This window comes from Pseudopipra pipra, chromosome 7, assembly GCF_036250125.1.
Source record: "Pseudopipra pipra isolate bDixPip1 chromosome 7, bDixPip1.hap1, whole genome shotgun sequence".
Lineage (NCBI taxonomy): Eukaryota > Metazoa > Chordata > Aves > Passeriformes > Pipridae > Pseudopipra > Pseudopipra pipra.
This window is the reverse complement of record NC_087555.1, coordinates 7507660-7529211: the sequence shown is the minus strand read 5'-3', so window position 1 is coordinate 7529211 and position 21552 is coordinate 7507660. Positions and strand designations below refer to the sequence as shown.

Sequence of the window (21552 nt, the reverse complement as noted above, 5' to 3'; positions counted from 1 at the left end):
CTCCTGGACAGGCACAAACCAATGCTCAGGTCTTCCTGCTCAGGGAAAGGAGGACTCTTAACATCCCTTCAAAGAAAAGATTCTAAGTGTAGGACCACTAGAAAGACAGGCTAGAAGGCACAATGCACAAAACACCTTACTCTAATAGTATTTAACAGTATCCAAACTTTATTATTCTGCTCATCTCCTCCAGGCAAGCAAAAACACAGGGAAGGATTTTAACAGCAGGATTGTTCTGGAGGTGGGGATGGGCTTTGAGAGCTGCAGCTCTAGCTCTTATTCTCTGATACCCCAAACCTGCTGCCCACCCTGGCACAGCTTTCCTGGCTCCTGGAACAGCACCCTGGAGTTGCTCTGCCCTGGTGCATCTGCAGCGGCTTCCCGGGACAAGTTGGGAGCTAGGCATGGATGACAGCCCAAGAAATGGGGAGTTTGACCCCTTTTCCTGAAAGATGGAAGGTGATAACACTACCAGGGTGCCACTACAGCAAGGATTACTCATCTTCCTTACAGAAAACTGGTTCAGAGTTTTCAGCTCAAAAAAAAGAGAATTCTTCTGATGTATTTCTGGATGTATTTCCCAACCTTTCTATTTTTGTGAGTGTTTTACTTCTTACCTTCCCTGACATTTCTGTTTGGGCAGCAAAGATCTCTCACTGCAGTTGCCTGCTTAAAATAATAGGCTGATCCATGTTTCACTGTGAACAGACACGGTGGCACTATTATCCTCAGGTGAAGCTCTCCTCCTGCATCCCAATCCCTGCATTTCATCTCCCTGCTTTCCCAGACCTCCAGTAACAGCTACAGGAGCCTGTGAAGCTGTAAGGGAAAAGGCACAGGGAAAACTTAAAACATGAAAAGTTGTACTGTGCTTACAGTTTGCACCCCAGCTCTGCCACCATCTCTCATGATGGAGATTATTTTGATTTCTTTCAGCGTCTGCAGAGGAACAGCAGGAAAGAATGAAGGGGTAAAAACCCAACAGTCGATGCCCAAGTGTCACACACACACCTGCTCTGTAAAAAACCACACAAACATTTATTTCTATGGTTTATAAAAGCTCGAATCAGTTCCATCACCTCCCTCTGCGTGATCTCAGTCCCAGACAATGCCCAGGGAGCTCTGGCACACGGACTGAAGTGATTCCTGAGGCACATGCTACTCTCTCCTGCAGGCTCCCTGCTCACACACACTGTGTCTGCCACACAGCTCCTCACAGAAAAGGCAATTACAGCATCAACATCCTTTCCAGTCGCTGAGAAAGCCAAGCGTGCACGGATGGGGTGTGGTGTATTATGGGTCCCAGCTCCATCATTCCCTTCCAGTGCAGGAATCTGGAGAACACAATTAGGTGTTCTCCAGGTAACGGTGCCTGAATTTACTGTTGTCAGATCAAACAGCATCTCATGCTCCCTCACCACATCCAGATCAGAAAGCCAAAGGTAGATTTCTTAAAAAAAAAAAATCTCCCTTCCATTAAATTTTTACAGAAATATATAATATATATGTAATTTTTACTAGTACTAAACATTTACTTAAGTTACCCATTAGCCTGTATTTTTTTAACTACTTCACACAATGAATAGAAACAAAAAAAAATACTGTAGCCCAAACAGGGGCTGAAATTAATAATGTAAAAATTCCAAACTGTGACAAAAACATACTTACATTAAATAGCATTGAGAATTTCAATACCAGAAGTAGAATCTCATTTTGCACTTGCATTCTGGCAAGCTCTAAGCCTCAGCTGAGTGACTCTTGGGAAAAGCTCATATTGTTTCTGCTCATCGAAGGCAACAGTTTTGTGATTTGGTTCACAGGAGACCATTTATTGCCAACTCCGAGTGTTCCAAAAACACGCCACTTTTTCTGTTTGGGTTTGTTTTCCTTCCCCCCTCCAGACTAGGCAAGAGTTAAAAAAAAAGTGTAATTACAATTTCAATAGTGATTTCTTTAACTTCTCAAGCATATCTCATCAACAGGATATACAGTACAGTTCAGAAGAGTAAACATTTTTTAAAAGGAAGCAAACAACTTTTTCAACCAACAGACACAATTTCTTGCTGTATTTATGCTGAACTCTCCTTTGAACATGGACAGGTTATGAAGTTAGTTTTTCTTCTTCAGTACAACATGGACACAGGACTAGTACAATCCGGGCTGGTTTATTGTTGTTGTTGAAGTTAAGGACAACTCTAGTGTGGAAGCCATGGTCCTGCCATCCTTCTCCCTTCATCATCTCGCGTAGCGCTTAATGTAATCTTCAACTTTATTCCGGAAGTCCTCCTAGAGGGAAGCACAGGCACAGTTACCCCGAGCACAGCAGAGATGGATTCCTGTGGGACTATGCATTCCCACACTGGCACTGGTAGGGTGTGAAACTGCCACCAAGGGAAAGGTCCACTGCTCTCGCAGACACCCAGGTTCTGACGGTCCAGTCCTTGCTAACAGGTGTCCGCGTTCTGACAGGGATCCTCTGGGGAATGCACTGGGCAAAGAGTTTCCCATGGAAACGGAGTCTGACTGTTTTATAACCTCTGTGTCTAGGGGAAAACACACAGTTCTGGTACTTCATAAAGCACAGAGATGCCAAGCATGAGAAATTCTGGCATGACGTGATCCCTGTCCAAACTGGGATGTCAGGCCGATGCCACATTCCTGGTATGTTATTCCGAGCCTGAGCCTTGCCTTCCATGCTTACAGCCTGGTATTAAGTATGTTCCACCCAAACACACTGAGGTGCCTGTGCTCCAGAGTCAAGTGGGGCTTTCATAGCAAAGTGCATTTTGCTTGATTTTCAGCTCCCCATTTTGTGTGCTGCTAGAATATAAAGCAGGAAAACCTGGGAAATTTATATACTCACATCTGTTTAAAAAAAACCCTAAAAAACCAATGTATGCAACAGATTAAGAGGTTTTGAAAACTGTCCTGGTGTGCTGGAGCTGCCTGGTGAGCAGAGCCAAGGCTCTGCTTTTACTAAAAAGGGCACAAAGTCCCATTGCCACAACCTGTGGAATCACAAGGCATGATCCTGCTTCAGTGTCACTTCTCAGCTCCAGGTTTGCTGACATGTAAAACGACACTCTTTGAACACAAACTGTTCTGGTACAGATCACTCAGCAAAGAACTGCACATAACACCAGGACAAAGCAGTAATATGGCCTTTTTGCCTTAGTAAGCCTTGGAATGCATCTATACTTCCTTGGCTCCAACACCACGCTTCAAACACCTACATGTCAGCTCCCTTTATCGCAGTTTGGTTTTCTGCCACTGAGTTTTTCTACCAGTGAAAAGATAGTTTATCCTATGGGTAAAGTCCCAAATCACAGGATCAAAGAACTATGATCCACCAGAAAAGCTGTTCACAATTTCGATTGCCAGCTGATAAAGTGCATCGCAGAGATTCCCATGAACTATATGCAAAGTGCTCTGAATCTCAAAGAAGTTTAAAATGCAGTTCAAGGCCAAAAATATTGTATCAAAAATATAAATGCACTTTAGGGGAAAAACACCCTCTGCTAAAGGCTCTTCTCAGGAGAGTTATGGATCTGAGCTTCAGCAGAAATAAATGCAGAGAGCAGAAGTGAGAAGAAATCACCTGGAGATGCCTGACACCTTGGCACCAGGAGCTCTAGGTGTGGTGAGCAGCCCCGCAAGCACTGACTGCTGATAGAAGCCAGGGCTGCAGAAATCCCTTTCCTCCTTAGGGACAGGCTGCCTGCTCTTCTTAGGAGAAAGGAGCACCTATTTTGGCACAATATGGCACCTATGAAAGGCAATATTCTGTGTAGTGACTTTTAAACTCTGCTGCAAGCACACATATTTCCACGCTTGTACAACTGTGAAGTGCGTTAAAAACCTAACACTACAGAGCTAATACCATCTTCATTTTAAATGAAATTTCTAATACCAGGCAATTTCAAGCTATAGATGAAAGTTATGATAGCTGAGTATCACATTAAAGTGTCACAGATCTCTGGCTGCCCCAGGCAAGAACCACCTCTACGTACCTCGAGTCTGTTAAAATACCACCCAAACAAAAAGAAAATTGACCTTTTGAATTTGTTTTCAGCTCTGGTACATTGTGGACTACCTAGATACAAACTAACTCATCATGGCAAACAGTGCAGGAACACTCATTTACTGGTTATTTGTGCCTGCTGTCAGCCTGGTCTGGGGCACTCACAACATTGGAGCATGTTGGTCACAACATTGCACCTGACAGATGAAACCTTTTGGACTCCTCAATGGCTTACTGGCTTTAAGCTGGAAGAGGGTAGATTTAGGTTGGATATTAGGAAGAAATTCTTGCCCTGGCACAGGTTGCCCAGAGAAGCTGTGCCTGTCCCATCCCTGGAAGTGTCCATGGCCAGGTTGGACTGGGCTTGGAGCAACCTGGGCTAGTGGAAGGTGTCTCTGCCCATGGCAGGGGGTGGGACTGGATGAGCTTTAAGGTCCTTTCCAATCCAAACCATTCTGTGAATCTATTCATTACTAGGGTACAGAGCTAAATATCAGGGTGCCAGCCATAAAGGCAGTAAGATCCACCTTGGCAATAACGTTGATTTTTTACAATAACCCAAACAGTGACACTTCCTAGTAGTTTTTTCCTCATTTTACAACCATCCAGGGTCTCTAATACTTGCAGTTACAATTCCCAGTGTTGCGGAAACTTAATTAGTTAACTGAGGGCTTACTGTACGTTATTTCCTACTCCTGTGTCTCTCCAAGAGATGGGTCACTAAAAGAAATTGGGAACAAGAATAAGAAATACCCCTGGACATGCAACAGGGCCAACTGCACCTTCCTCTGTGTGCAGTATCTGAGAGCAGTGCAGACAGCTCAGCACCCTCTGCCTTTTCATCTGTACCTTTACGAGGTTAGTAAACATGAAGAGGGGCTCTCAGCAGTGATTTAACACAAGACCTCAGTAAAGGAGGAAGGCTCCAGAAATCCACGCTGTCACTCAGGCAGCCTGGGATGAAGGACCTACTGTTGGCAGGAATATATTAACACAGTAATCCCTGGATGTGAACCTGGCTGCTGAACAGAAGGTGCTCATCCCAGAGCTGACACTCCATCTTCACGTGCCATATGGCTCAGCAGCTCCTGATTAATAGGGAGCACTTCTCTCTGTGCACATCTGTTTATGTGCAGCACTGAATAATCAAATGCAAAAAAAATTAATCAAAGCAGCACATATCTTGCATTATAAAGAGGTGCATACAAAATCCTGCTAGGAATGCTCAGGGAAAGAAAAAGGACTCATCCCTTCAAGGACAGATCCTAAGTGTAGGACTAGAAAGACAGGCTAGAAGGCAGGTTGCACAAAATATCTGCTCTTATTAAAAAAACAAAGCCTACCCCTTGAATGGAGCTTGTGTCCTGTGGGAGACTCTAAGGAACTGTACCCAAGCCTGGCTCTGCATTAGTGCCCTGGAGCCCAAGCATCCTTTGATGCCAAGACAGATGAGAAAAGCATAAAGTCCTGTGGTCTGATGGTGAGAGGGAGAAGAGTCAGGAGGTTTGCTGCTGGAACTCCCCCCCATCAAAGCAGCTCTTGTCAGTGGCCATTTCTGCTCCTGCCAGACCCTCAGCAGAAACAGTCACTGACATGACCCTTGACCCTCACTGACCACGGCTGTGCCCAGTGGGGCTCCTGCCCCATCCCTCTGGACCTGGATCACATCCCACTGCTAGCCTGGCTGGAGGCACAGCTGCCTGCCTCTACACCAAGTAGTTTCCCATGCCATCAGAGCCATCAGGCCAAATACTGATGAAGGGGAGAGGGCTGACTGTCCCTGTAGAACAGAAGCACTGATGGTGTAACACATGAAACTTCACCAGAAACGACTCAGCCAGTCATTAAACTCTGACACAGACCATCAGTGAGTCCTGGAAACACCACATGGAGGAGCTTTTCAAAGGGGAAATCTAATTTTAAACTACCAGCATTTGCCCTTCATCAATCTCACTGTACTGTTAGGGCAGATAAAGCTGCCCTTGGGTTCTCTGGAGATGTGCCAAGGAGGAATGAGGCTTGGGTTTCTGTCTGGGAGCAATACCTGCCACACTGCCTTAGGGGTGGAGAGGTCTGTGCCTGAGCCAGACCTCCTCTGTGCAACACAGCCCTGGGATTTGGGGACAGAAATTAGACACTGGCCTCGTGGGCAGGACGGGAAACAAACCCCTCAGAATGATGGCCACCCCAGGACAGCACAGAAACAGAACAGGACCTGTTCCAAACAGGTCTGGTTTGGACCAGACCCAAAGTAGCTCTGCAGCACCCTGAGCTGTGAGAGGTGAGAGGGAGAACAGAGCAGTACATCAATACCCTGTGGGAAGTATTTGCTACATGAGTAATGCTGGCCAAATCCTTGCTTCAGTTGATGAAAATCAGATGGGGACAATCAATCAAAGGGAAACTCAAAAATCGGTGGGGGAAGAATATGAAATATAAATCATGGCATATTTCTGAGCTGAGAACTGGCTACAGTAGAGACTGTAAAGCTAAAACTTATCCCACAGAAATTGCCCTTTGTATTTCAACAAAGAGATTTAGTAAATAACCTTTAAGCAAATACTAAATATATATAATAAACAGGACAAGGAGCAATGGTTTTAAACTGACAGACAGCAGGGTTAGATGAGGTATTAGGAAGAAATTCTTGGCTGTGAGGGTGGGGAGGCCCTGGCACAGGCTGTCCAGAGCAGCTGTGGCTGCCCCATCTCTGGAAGTGTCCAAGGCCAGGTTGGACAGGGCTTGGAGCAACCTGGTCTAGTGGAAGGTGTCCCTGCCCATGGCAGGGGGTTGAAAGGAGATGAACTTTAAGGTCCATCCCAACCCAAATCATTCTGTGATTCTACTGAAGAGCACTTGGGAGAGGATCTGTAGAGCCCCAAATCCCAGAAGAGAATTACATCCTGCCATTTCTAAAAGCACATGGAAGCACACACTCAAGAATGAGTTGCTGTTTCAAAAACTGGGTTTTGACCTGATTTGGCAGCCTTTATCTTTTCAACTGTTTATATTGCACTAAGTTATACTGATTAACTGCTAGTGTTTTATTTAAGCTTTTATTTCTAATCCAAAGAAGATCTGCTCAGTAATCCAAAACAAACACAATACTTCTGTGACAGCTACCAGAGAAGTCTGGAAAAGCTGTAATGGAAACTTTCTCTTGGGAATCTTTTTTATTTATTTAAAACGAATGTATATGTAATAATTACCCAAAAATAGTAGTAATAATAATAAAAATAAAACAAAATGAAACTGAAGAAAAATCCCACAAACAAACGAAATAAAAAAACTCTACACCAAACTAAAGCAGATTAAGCTCATTACTATCCTTAATATACCCACTACTGGCACTTCACACACTGCAGTATTTGGCAAAATTTTTCTTCTTCCTACTAACAGTATTGACCTCAGTTTATTAGAGAGCAGAGACTCTGCCCCTCTCTGTCTCTCTGAAGGCTGAAGCCCACACTGGCCAGTCCCTCCATACCACATGTCCCTCAGCTGTGGCTACAACCACCCAGACACTGTGACAAACTCTCTCATCCACCTTCACATCCTTTAAACCTACAATCCTGTAAAACTCAAATGGAAACAGAAAAAGATCATAAAAATAATCAATTGCTGCTGCCCTTCCCTCTTTTGTGTTAAAGAAAACAATAATAATTAAAAAAGCACTACTTTAACAGAACACCATTGGAATCCAACATTTCTCACCAAGGTTAAATTCCAAACAACTTCTGCCAGGACCTTGTAGTTTTCCTCAAAGTTTTTAGGAAAGAGGTCTTCTGAGCACCACTAAAACAACATTATTCAGCTCAGTCAAAGCTTAAGGAGGAAGATATAATAACCAGCTAGATTTACCCATTAGCCCTATAAATTATATTTAAATCCACCTTTTCTTTCTTTTCCACTTTGCGGGAAATCAGTATTCACACCCCTCAGCTCCCACACGTCCCCTCCCATTTAAAAAGGAGCTGAATAAAACTTTTGAGTAATACAAAAATCTCAAGTGTGAGGTGTTTTTTTCAATTCATATTCCTGCCTTGCTCTCATTTCCCTGTCATTGTTTTATTTAGCTCAGTCTCTACAAGATCTGAAGACTTTTCCAAGCTCTGTAATTAAATTTTAGTTCTATGAAGAAAGAGAAGAGTGGGGGGTGAAAAACTTATACAGAGGTCTCTCCCACAAGCTCCTGTGCTTAGCAGGTGCAATCAAAGCTACATCAATTTTCATGGCCTGTGATCTCTACTTCAGATTTTATAATTGTTTCTAGACATCAAGCAATTATCGTTTTGCAAAATGGTGAGAAAATGCTTCAGTAGATTTCTTAGCAGCTAAGTTCTAAAAGGAAAAAATGGTGACTTTTTACTCCAAGGGGTAAAAAACCAACAAGCAAATACAAATCACACCACGGCAGCAATTTGGAAAAGAGCAGCATTGTGGGGAAGAAGAGAAACACTAAGTTTTGGACCTTTTTTCTGAAAAACACCTTTACGCAGAGGTAGGTTACAGAATTGATGTGGAGAGCAGTGACCTGCCTGCCAGGACACAGGGTAGCTGAAGATGTGCTGCAAGGACAGAGCAAAGCATTAACATGCTCAACATGGAGCAGCAAGGCTGTTTGAGATTTCACATCTCCTATAGGAACCACTTCCATCATGCCTCCACAAATTTCCAGTTGTCTCCCGGTGGAGCAAAGATAAAGGAAGAAAAGCACTCTCTGAAGTTACTGGAAGAGGAAAGGGAGGTAGAGTGTGAATGCTGCTGTGGTAGCCAGGGATAACGACATCTAAATCCTGTTTGTGCTAAGGCGAGGGAATGGAGCCAGATGAGGAAGGCAATGCAGCTTCCCAAAGAAAAATTGTTCCCTGGATCAAATCTGACGTAGGTCTTGAGTCCTGCCAAATCCACCCTTTGGCTTTTGGAGCAGCTTGGCTGGAAGCAGATGGTAGAGACTTTGTGAGTAGTCTGGTCCTACGGCCGCGGTGCCAAATGGCTCAGGATTTGCCAGGACTGACTGACTCCTTGTTACCATTTCTGATTTTGCCCATGTTGCTGAAAACAAAGAAAACCTCCCTGGAGTTAAGCCAGGGGGCACAGAGACTGCTTGGTCACTCAGTGCCCAACGTCAGGAGCTGGTCTCCTCCAAGGCTCCCAAGGCTGGTGCCAGGCACACTGGCCCCTTTGTCAGTTGGAAAGAGTTATAGAAAAGCCCTTCAAGAAAATTACCTGAATTATCCCAATTACACTGACGTTAACCTTCTCTGAGCGGCAAATGCACTTCCACACAGGAGGACGCCACTCATTCCCAAGAGACGTTATGTCCTTGGGATCTGAGATCTTAATGGATAAATTACAAGCACAGAGGAAATAGGAGTTGCCTGGGTCTGGCCAGAGGGTTTTTGCAAGTCATACTCTACTCAAGGCAAATGATGTTCAAACAAACCTGACCAGGCAGGTGAGGCACAGGGGGAACTCAGCTCCAAGAGTTCAGACTCCTTGTTGGCATTCAGCAACTCTCCCATATGTTCCTGTTCAAGAGTCATGAATGTTTCTAAAGGATGCAAAGCAAAAGCTTTCCTTTTAAGCCACTTAGTTGCCTAAAGCACCTAAAACAAAAGCTTTAAAACATCTGCATTTCTCCCACATTTCTACCATTACCTCAGCAAATCAAAGCATCTGCAAAAGCTTAATCAACTTTGCTGAACCTGAGAGAGGCTCCATCCACAATCAAAGTGTTATGGAAGATGGGTAATGGTTTCTATGAATACTTGTAGCATTAGAAAAATAATGTTTTTCGTATTTACATCTGTTAGTACAATTAGCAGCTGTGCTGTTGCTCATTTGCACACGCTGCTTAATGTACTTTTTGCTCACTGGGAAGAGGCCTCAAAGGCTGTAACAAGGACATGGAACATAAAATGAGGAGGCAATCCAAGAAAAACCCCAGTGCAGTTCTGTAAATGCAGGAATATTGCAGAAAAACAAATATGTATTCTACTGTGGCTGCCTCAGTTTCAGAGAGAACAACAAACACCAGACAGGGTGGTTGGGGGTGCAGAGGAAGTGAAGGATTTACTGCGATAAATACGGAGATAAATAAATGTAATGACTCACAGGGAGAATTGTTATGAAAAGATGTTTTTGGACTGGGATGGAACTGTTGTTCTTAATAAGACATTAAGCTGCAATCAGAGAGTAATAAAAACCCCACAACAAATATTAAATAGCTTCCAAAAAACCCACATCAAGCCTTCTGAAAGCCTTTTCGGGCTAAATTCTTTTCCAGTGTGGTAAAAGCTTGGAAAGCTGAGGTTTGCCTCTAAGATCAAGTTCTTCCCTTGAGAAGCTCCTTCTGCTTAAAACCCTGTTGGTGTGTGGAGCAGTCAATGTCTGAGTGGCAGGAAAGCCAGGCTGCAAGTTCAGTTACCAGTACTTTGGGATTCATTACAAATGTGGGGGGGGAAAAGCTTCCTTACACCAGAGTTGCCAGGCTTGCCTGACCTAACATGAAGATATACTTCAGTTCCTCAGATATACCTTGTGGGTGCATTTAATTAGAACAATCCTAATTTTGTAACCCCTATAAAATAAATCAGGAAATAGATATTTGATTCAGTAGCCAGGAATAAGTGTGTTATTTTACCTTAAGAAGGTTAAGAACACTTTCGTCACATCACAGTTTTGTACCATTAGAAATAAAAAGCAGTGTTGTTGAAAATGTCTGGAAGCAGCTATTTCCTACTGGGAAGAGAGATTTCAAGATGTCAAGGCCTGGTGCAGGGCTATCAATTTAAACAAGGGGATGAGGTTAAGTGGAAAACCCCATATTAGACAATGGACAGAAATGGGTCCAAGTCCAAATGAAGCTCAAACAGGAGTAAGTAAACAGCACAGCAAGGATGAGACTATGCTAATTTAAGCAACACATGCATTTTTACAATGCACTGATTTTACAAAGATTCATGGGAAAGATGCAAGGGAAAGCACTGTCTGGAGAGCTGTCCTGACATCTCCTGACATATCTCAACTGCAGATGCAGCATCAGGAAACCCAGCAAAGACCAAGGGATTCCTGAAGTACTGTAGAAATCACCACATTTGGCAAAACATTTCTTACACTGTTTTAAAAATATTATCTTTTTACTGTTTCTAAGGGTATAGAAATAGCTATATCACCTCAAACCATTCCTCTGACACAGCCCTGGATCCCACAGTAAACTCTTGGGAACTTTCTTTTTCACTGTAATTTCTTGCCAAGAAAGACTGCGACCTCACAAACTTCACATCAGAGTAATTCCAAGATCACGTGGAAGAGGTGAAAGTAGAGAAGGAGAAATCCACTTTACAGATGAAAACAACTAAAAATGGTAAGAGGTAATCCAGTGAGATGTTACAAAAAGGAGAGCAGAATGCACGCAAGCAGAGCAGCCAGCATGACACTGTATACAATTTTATAATGGGTTTTACAATGCCACTCTTTCTGTAAACCTTGAGAATTAATAATGCAAGATGATGATGAAGCAGTAGCTTCAAAGCCTTGACCTCAATTACTTCTTTAGCAATTTTAACAGCACGTATCCTTCCACTGTCGGGAGTAAGAGCCAGCAGCACTGAAAATGAAAAAATCAGAGTTGTACAAAATCCCCTAAAAATTCATGTATTCAGCAGTGTGCTCCCTAAGTACTTCCAATGTGGCTAAATATGGAAGAGGAAAAAAGACAACTGCAAGTAAAAGTATGCAGATCTCATGATCAGTAGGAAGCAATGGAACTCCCTGTGGTGTTTGAGTGGCTTGTGGGTAGTTCTCTTTACCGGAATAAAGTTCTTAGTGTGCAAGAGTCTGTTTGCAAGCCCTCCTGCTTGGGAATGTCAAGCATAATCAGAAAGGCCTTTACAAGACACACATTTAGCAAGCAAAGACAGCAAAATCTGGCCACTTCCAGACTTGCAAATATCATTACTGCCTTCCTTGCCCCCTCCACCTTTTGATACCTTTCATCACCTCCTCCCTCCCAGCAAGAACTGTAGTTCCCTCTGCCTCCTCCAGCCCCCTTGGGTTTCACCCAGGTCTCCTTGGCACCAGCTGATGAAGGGCAAAGCTCAGGGTCTGCTCCAAGCTGGACATGCCTGCGGAGCCCACCCGGAGCGGGGCCTGGCAGAGCTGGCATGGGAGGCTTTCCTGGAGGCTCACTCTCTTTGCTGCTGCTGCTGACAGTTTTTGTGGCAGCTACAGCAACTGCGTGTAAAGACTCTGCTGCTCTGTCAAGTCTGATGGAAATCGGTGTGTGTGTTTAAAAGCTACAGGGATTGAGGGGAGGTTGGGATGAGGGGATAGATGGATGGTATTACTGCAGAAGCCTTATTCCTTTACCAAAGAAAGACTAAGAAGCAAAGCAATTGCTAAAGGTTCACTTGAGGGAAGCTCTAAGACAAGCTGATTCAGGACAGGTCAGATAAATGGGCAGCAGGGGGACTGAACCTGCTCAACTGCTCAGCAGCACAGAGTCCCAGCAGAGCACTCAAGGGGCCAGCACTGTTCAATATCTTCATTAATGACCTGGATGAAGGGACAGAGCTTGCTGATGACATAAAAGTGGGAGGTGTGGCTGATACACCATCCAGAAGGACCTCAACAGGCCAGAGAACCAGAGAGAGCAGAACTTCAGGAGGTTCAACAAAGGAAATGCGAAGTCTTGCCCATGAACAACGCCACCCACCAGCACACGCTGGGGACTGACAGGCAGCTCTGCAGAGAAGGACCTTGAGGTTCTGATGGTCACCAAGCTGACCATGAACCACCAAAGACAACCACTACCATCCTGGGCCACACTGAGCAGTGGCAGCAGGTCAAGGGAGGTGATCCTTGCACTCCACTCAGGCCTGATGAGACACAAATGGAGTGTTACACTGAGCATAAGCAAGAAAGAACACAGAAATGTTTCCATCAAGACCTTTAACTTGCAGTTACCTTAAAAACACAAGATTATTTTCATGCAGACTGAGAGCTGTCTTGTAAAATTTTCCAGAGTCTCTTTACTCAGTTTTATCATCATCCATCATTTTATATTTCTTCAAATTATTCTGCTGCTGTTATTAGAATATCAAACTGACAGACTCGAAAATGATATTCAACTTTTATCAGAGAAGTGAAAGGATAGAAAACAGAAATCCTTCAAAAGCAAGAGTGGCACTGAGGTTGACACATCTATCCATACCACGGTGACACACCAAACACAGGAACATTTTGTTAAAAAGTATAATTTTTAATCTTGGGGAATGGAGGAGGAAAGCGTCAGGCTTGTCAACTCAGTAATTCCTTTACGCTCAGCTCCACAGAAACTCTTTTGTTCTACACCTAATTACTATTATCTCATATTCCAATATGTAAAACACCAGATTGTTCAGTTTAAAATATACGAATGGATTCCCCTCTTTCCTCTACCCAATTACAGTTTTATGGTCTAGGAAACCTTAATCGAAAAATTACTTTAAACCTGACGCGCCTCGCAGTTCTGAATCTCTCCCCACTTACAGCAACTTACCTTATTCACATTAAATTGATTGCTTTTAAGGATAAGGCAAAAGCTTCCTTTCCCTTTTCACCTATTTTAGTAGCTATCTGTAGTGTACTGCCTTGTTCAGGAAATTACCCTCCTGATGGCAATCTTTGTTTTTATTTTTAAAAAGATGGGCATTTAATCACACACAAGAAAAAAATTTCCTTTCAGCCAAGGAATTATAGCTGAGACTGCCTGTAGAATAGAGTCAATACATCATGGATGAGCGGCCACTCATCATAAGCCACTGCCAAGCCACTCAGAGCAACTCTCCCCTCAGCAGCACAGGGGAAATGGTTTCAAACACCCTGGCAGAGCCTCTTTTTGTCAGCGTGAGGCAGTGCCAGAGGCTCCTCCAGGGAGGGTATCTGACTCCTTCAGCCACAGGACTTACTGCCAGGGACTCAGACTTAAGTCTTGCACTGATTTCCTCGCCAAATGTTCTTCACTCTGTTTATCACAACCATGGGTTGCCTGCAGGGTTGGAGTTTGTAAGACATAAGAGAGAAAAGAGCCAGGATAAGTCTCAGCTGTGACTGCAGTCAGTGCAGTCCAATGCTGATTTAAGCCACAGGCCAAGCTCAGTCCTGAAAATCAGAAAAAGAATTTATTTTGCAGGCAAATAAAAAAAAGCAGAATGTCAAACTTAAATTAAAAAATTGGCTGCTTCTTCCCTTGTGCATTTTAGCTTATCTGTGTAATGGGAACCTTTGGCACCTACAAGTACAAAGGGTAGCACAGCAGAGAAAAGCAGTCTGTCTTTACTCCTTCAAAACTGAACTTGTCAGAGCAGAGATAAAACAGGTGAGAAAGGCTATCTGTGTAGGAACATTACAGAAAGACTGAGACATTCACGTCAAAATTAAGGAAAGGATAAGGAACAGAATGTTATTTAAATGTCAGGGTATTAATGCAGGACTAAGAGGATCCAAATGAATGCCCAGCCCCCCACTGCTCTATTGTCCTACCCAGAGAGAATCATTTTCTTCTCTACATCACTACAATTCTCAACAGCAGAGTACCCAAAACCACAATGAGCTCTCCATCAGCATGCTTGTTTCCACTGATGAAATGCCCTAAATAAGAGCTAGGCATTAGATTTCAAACTTAATTTACAGTTAATTGACTCAAATTGATTTAGAGTGAATTGAGAATACCCAAAAATCTCTGGCCATTGCCACCTGAGCAGAGAGAGGTGATAATGTCCTCATCTGCTTCAAGGCTCCAGCAATTTGGATAACTAAGTCCCCTCCACAAGAAACTATGCTCAAAATTGCAATGTTGCCTGGTCAAACTAGATTTGTAGACACCAGATGCCATTCTATTCACACAAACATAAGTGTCAAACATATCTACAAATTCTATTGTAAACCAACATTAACCACTTAATGATATTAGAATTAAAAAAAAAAAAAGAACCTATTTTTCTTTAAACCCATTTTTCAGTTTATGATTAAAGATACCAAAATGAAACTACTTACAATGACTGAAATCATTATAAGGAAAAACAATACAAGGTGAAAAGCTTGGCTTGAGTGCAGCCAATGGAGAAAACCCCCAAATTTGCAGTGGTGAAATGTTCATTGTCATTCCTGATGAAGCAAATAAGAGCCTGAAACCAAAGGATCATCTTTGTTGCCACTTGTTACATCTTTCAGGGTTATCTACCTGTTTAAACTAATGTTTGACAAACATCTGTGAATTTTCAGCAATAAAGAGAACATCCAAAAACATGTCCAAACCTGGTTTACTCGTCCCCCTCTGAAATGTAATCCCTATTTCTTTTTCTAGAGGGATTTCAGCTCAGGGGTTCATATGCTCAATGATACTGAAGAATCAAAAGCAGCTGTTGTTTTCTCCGACAAGCACTGTAAGTGCTGTGGAAGTTATAAAGGACTTATTTTGACTTGAAGGATATGGCAATACCTCAAGCAGTGTTAGATGGGTGCAGCAATGCAAGAAACCCAGCTCCCTCCAGCTCACATTTCACTGCTGGGGAGTACAGACCCCAACAGGCTCTTCTGGCCAGCAGAACCATTAAAAGTTGCTTCTGTTGATGCAGCCAAATAAAACACAGTAAAACCAATTGTCCAATGCTCCAGGATAAGTGTCTGTAATCCAAGTACCACTTAGAGTGCCTGACATTGTGGAGAGCACCATCTAATCAGAGAAGTAGTCATGTAATAACCATATCCCCACATGAGGAAATCCAGTGGGATGCTTGAATAGGGGGCTCTGAATAGACATGGCTGTTGAATTGTTCCTAGAGAACTCACAGAAAGCCTGATTTTCTTCCAGTGCTAAAACAGTGCTAAAATTAACACGGCTGCCCCATCCTTGGAAGTGCTCAAGGCCAGGCTGGACAGGGCTCAGAGCAACCTGGTCTAGTGGAAGGTCTCCCTGCCTGTGGCAGGGGGGTGGAAGAAGATGGTCTTGAAGGTCCTCTTCCAGCCCAAACCATTCTGTGATATTACATGGAAAGTAATTTGGAAGTTACATGGTAAATATTTTACTACAGAAATAAAGATCTTTCAAGACAGCAGGAAAAAATATTCTGGCTTTGTAGATTTTGTTACTGAATTATTCACACTACTGACAAGGCAGGCAGTCCAAGATTTTTCAAGTTTTTCAAGCTGAAGTTTCCTCTAAAGTCTGCCAACACAGGGCTAGAATCCATAGAAAAGACCCACTCCCTGACAACACTTCATTTGGCAGCTGTAACTAATCCCCTTTTCTCCATTTACTTTGCCAAAATGAATGTAGGGCTAACCAAGGTAATATTTGAAGTCAAGCACCAGCATGGTGCTGGAAAGAAATTCCAGAAAATTCTGTATATTGCTGATCTGCCACTCCCTTATGCCAGATTCAAGAGGTCATCAAATGAAACTCCACTCTTTTGACACAAGTTCAGTGTGCTTGACTGATGTGTGTGCAAACTGGCTTTTGTGGCTAAGAACACAAACAAGCAGGATGCTGTCAGACTTCACATTGTGCTAAGAGAGCCAGCAGACCCAAAAACACTAGCAGGGGCTTTTGCTCTGGCTGCAGAAGAGTGTGACCAAGTGCCACAAAATCCCTGCCTTTAATCAAGGAACAGCCAGCACCACCAGGTACTCCACACAAGGTGGAAGATGTTTCTTGACTCCAGTTTTTGATGTGTTCATACCAAAATCCTCGTGTGCAGCTTTTGTGTGACAGGTGTGCCCGCATGCGTCTCTCTGAGCTGTTCTAGAGCAGGAAGCTACTCTGTCTCAATAAATTACAAAACAAATCAGATGAAAGCAGAGATTCAAGCAAGCAGCACAGAGCTGTCAGTCATGGATTGGAGGTTACTGACGATCACGCAGCAGCCACCAGGCCGGCAACGTGACACACCAGATCCCAGAACTCTGCACAATTAGCAAAATACCAGGCTCACATTGGAGCTCGATATTATATTACATCCCTCCAGTAGCAGCAAGGTCCAGTTTGTTTTATCTCCACTCATTTATGCAGGATTACATTAGGGTGCAGTTAACCCAGCAGTCTCGAACAGCTGCCATCCCTCTGCAACCCTCGGTCAGCCTTTGTTCCTGTGAGCAGCAGACAATCTGTATTCGCACCTCATTACACCCCGGGGGCCTGCAGGAACAGTAAATACATTTCCATGTGCCACGATGACAGGGAGGAAGGGCAATAGCTAATGCTGTTTTCTGGAACAGCTGCTGAAAGATCAGTGCAAAACTAAAGATCCATCCTGAGAAACTCTGAGTGGTCTCAATTCTTTTTCAGCTGAAGGAGAAGCCCAGGGCACCCAGAACTTTGCATATTTAGATGCACTGTATGATTTTACTTGCGTTTTCCAAGCTACCACTAAGTATTCCACTCCAACCTGATCCTTCTGCTCTGCCAATAATTGATGAAGATGCTTTCTCAATATCCTGAAGAGGCTGTCAAATAATGCTTTGATCACCTACATTCTTCATTTGGTTGGCTTGACAGATGAAAGCAGGGGTTTATTACTAAAACATTTTCAGCTTTCAGTTTCTTATTATGTTACCAGCCAGGCTTTAGGGAACAAACTTTGATACAAGAATGTGCCCATTTTTTTAAGCCCTTAAAAATAACTGAGTACAACCTCAAAGCATCTAACAGTTGGGTGTATTCAGTGAGGGACTAGAGGGCAGAACTGGCATTCAGCTAAGTGACACGTCTTGGGAGATGGACTTCAGCTACACAGGTCAAAATACATTAAGCTTGTAAAGCTGAGGGGAGGATCACAAAACAGTACTGACCTTTTAAATCCCCATTTGTGTCCCATGAGTAGGATAAAGCCTGCACAGAACTAAAAGAGACAATAGTTGTGGACTCTGAACTCACAGAGCTCTGCACTTGCAAACACATGTGCTGCAGTGATGGTTTCCAGATCGGACACAGGGGCACTGCAAAGGCTCCCTTCTAAACACGAGTACTCAGCCAGATGTTCCCACAACCCAGAGTGGGCTTCACTTGGACCATGTGTGCAGGAAACACCACTTGGTGAAGAAGCAGCGAGCACAACACAGGATAGAAGAGCTACCAAGAAGCCTCTGTAGCCAACCTGCAAACTCAAAAATTTACACTTTAATCAAAAATACTTTCAGCCAATGGAACTGTCAAGTGTGAAAGATAATTTAGTCAGAAGGCTCTTCAGTAAAATCTGCTCATCACTTATGAGCACCTGGCACAACTGACACCACTGCTCCTCCAGCACCAGCTCAAAGACATTAATAATTAAATAAAGTTTTTAAAGAGCACCTTAAAATAAATTCAAGTAAATGCTTTTGAAATAGTTTCTCTGTTCCAAGGCAAATTTTCCAGCTGTCTTGAGTCATTACTAAACCCTTAGTGTTTGAACTTAATAATATTAAAAGTAACGATCAGAATTCTCCATATATCATTGTCACTGTTTGAATACAGAATTTTATAGGGATATGTCTGGAAACTGGAAAAATGTCCAGCTAGCTGTGAAACTATTTGCAAGGGCGAAAAGCCTGACAAAGAGAACTGGGCTAAACATAATGCATGAATGAATTAAATGAGCATTATTTTTTAAAAATTCCTCAGGGAAGGCATTAAAGAAAACAGTTTGCCACTAAAAACCTTTGGAGTGCATTCCCTGGACCCAATCCAATAAAGAGACAAGCATTCTGATGGAAACATGTTAAAAACTCTGGTAACAGAGAGCTGGTATTTGACTTCTGACCCACCCACATGCTTTTGCTACTCCGCAAAATAAAACCATTTCAACCGTTCTCACTTTAAGGAACACTGCTCATCCCAGGAACACATAACTTCACATAATTCATAATTATCTGAAAAATAAAGTGCTTGTTTAGAGTTATTTCCAGTGCTTTTTACCACAAATATTATCTCCTCTGAACTGTACAGTGACAAGATGCAGTATCCATGGACCATGAAATTTTATTCATTATATTTTATATAATGCGTCTTACATTGAAGTGCCTTTTACAGAATCTTGGATAATTTTGGTGACTACTATCCAAACAAACTGTTTTGCACCCAAATTGGCCAATGATCACTACAGATCAGTGGTTAATATTTCTAATTCCCAGACAGATTAACTTCAAGACATTTAACTACTAACAGATCCAGCAAGCAGAAAACCCATGAAGAACATCTGCAGGAAAGACTTTGCTTCCAGCTACACAAACCCAACTAATTTAAAGCTGAAGAAGTGTTCTTGCAGGTCACTCAGTCTCCATTTATGAAGAGGTGAACCAACCCAAATGCTTAAAGCAAGGGAAGTTAACTCACTAAGTGATGCCCTCCCTACAGTGGTCATGGTACCTCTGCCCTCGGGCTCTGTAGCCTAAAGGAATTAAACCACACTGGCCCTGAGTTTTACACTAAGTCAAAGATAAAACCCCCAGAAAAGCAGAGTCTAAGCAGTTTGGAGGTAAGGAAGAAAATAAGCAAGTTATAAATAAGAATCCTCCTGCGGATCCTTCGTTCCTTTCCAACACAGATATTGAGCTGGTGTCCCAAGCGAAGGGCAGTAGTTCACATCACTGGGTTGTTTCCATCAGCAAAGGTCTACATTGAAGACCTGTAACAGCCACTGCCAGCTGCTCCTTCTATTTCTGTTAAGTTTGGGATGGGTCTGGAGAAGTGGCAAGGGAAAAGACCTGCTCTCTTCTGAATAGAAAGAATCTCTGCAGAAGCTAAGTACTCAAATGCCTACCTGAATGCCTTTGATGTAAAAATGATAGCAAAGAGCTAGTATGACAGAGAAACAGAAAAGTTACTGTAAGGTCACTTAAATGAATTACTTTAAACCAGAACACCTGGTGAAGAAACACAGCTAGTGAATATTTTTTTCCTCCAAACTTCCGAGTTTAATTTTATTTTGTGTTACTGTTTGTCTGCTTAGAGGATCCAACACGCCTCTGACATCCCAGCATTTATATTGTGCTTTCCATTCAGATGCATCAAAGAGCATTTCAAACAGACTGATCTTCTGAGATATGAAACTACATTAATCAAGATGACTAACTTCAAAGTGACCAATGACAAGAGATAAAGAAGAATCCAAATTTGAAGACATTATTTAGTTTCAAATGCATTTCTTGAGCTACCTAGAAAAATGGATTTTCAAGGAAGACTTAAATCTAAATGTAATTATGCCCTTATTATGTACAAGCACAGAAATAAAAAGCCAGGAGGATAAAAGTACAGCTGGGCATGACATTATTCTGGAAGAGCCTTTAGAAGGAGCAGATTTGAAATCATACACAGGCGGTGAGCTCTGGCACTTTTTAACTGTCTGAAGGAATAATCAGTCTGAGGACAAAATTACTCAGAGATAAAAGATCCCAAATCTGCCAGCTCCTGTATTTAGCACCTCGTGGGATAGCTTGGAAAGGAAAGAACAGGGCTCCCAGTCTGTGTGGCAGATTGGTTTATAGTGTTAGATAAAACCTGCAGTGAGACACAAGAACAGAAATCCCCTTCCACTTTGAGAATGTGCTTCCCAGGCCAGACTTAGCAAACTTAGTAGGCTCTTAGTAGACTTAGCTTCTGATGGAAAAAGACCAAACCCACAAGCAAAAAAAAAACCAAAAAAAACCAACTCAGCAGGGATGAGATCATTCTTGGTGCAAAAGAAGTTTTACCATTCCAAGTTGTTGCGGGGTTTTGGTGGCTCCAGAACTAAAGAGGCTATCCTGGGAAATGACAGTTACAGAGGGACAATTCTGGGGGCAATTCAGCTCACTGTACTTCCAAAGGGATGCCTAAAGATCTTCTACAGACACATTTGTATTTGTTCCTTATTTATGCTCATTACTTACTTACAGACCTGTTGCTGACAACCTTCTCCTTCAATGACTCACTTGTTTTCAGAAGGTATCTGGTCCAGGCACTGCATATTGTCACTGCTGGTTCTTGCCCAGTTGCCCAAGGAAGGGTTTCACAGAATGGTTTGGGTTGGAAGGAACCGTAAAGTTCATCTCTCCCACCCCCCTGCCACAGGCAGGAACACCTTCCACTACACCAGGTTGCTCCAAGCTCTGTCCAACCTGGCCTTGAACATTTCCAGGGATGGGGCAGTCACAGGGCAAATGTTTGAGAAATTAAGATTGTTCTATAAAAATCTTGAACTGTGTGCTGTTTAAGGACTCTAAAAAAAACTGCACACAATTATGAAAGGTTATAAAAGCTCTTCAGTGAAATATGAAATACGTAGACAGTAACTGTTCCTAATTATGAATGGAATTTCTAATGGAATTAGATTAGTGCTCTCACTAGTAAAGACAAGGCGACACTCCTCAAGTAATTCAAGGAAAACGTTCATCCCAGAAGATTCATTAAAACAACCTCCAAAGACTGCAAGCAATTGAAAGGAGATTTTTTTTTTTAAGCCTAGTTTCCTAAGGAACTGAGGCTATATAGGGCAATTAAAATCCTAAGAGGAAACCTTAAGAGGCAGCTT

At 42.8% G+C, this 21552-nt stretch overlaps 1 protein-coding gene across 3 annotated transcripts in view; it reads right to left on the bottom strand.

The window, feature by feature from the left end:
* Nucleotides 1–145: 145 nt before the first annotated feature.
* Nucleotides 146–21552, bottom strand: part of UBE2F (ubiquitin conjugating enzyme E2 F (putative)) — a 65962-nt gene continuing 44555 nt past the window's right edge. For 2 of the 3 annotated variants that reach the window (XM_064660374.1, XM_064660375.1), the window contains one exon: nucleotides 2189–15192. In XM_064660374.1, the coding sequence (XP_064516444.1) occupies nucleotides 15076–15192 (117 nt within the window). In that variant the 3' untranslated portion in view covers nucleotides 2189–15075. Of the gene's footprint in view, nucleotides 15193–21552 lie in introns of all 3 variants that reach the window. The other variant, XM_064660376.1, reaches the window with a different exon arrangement.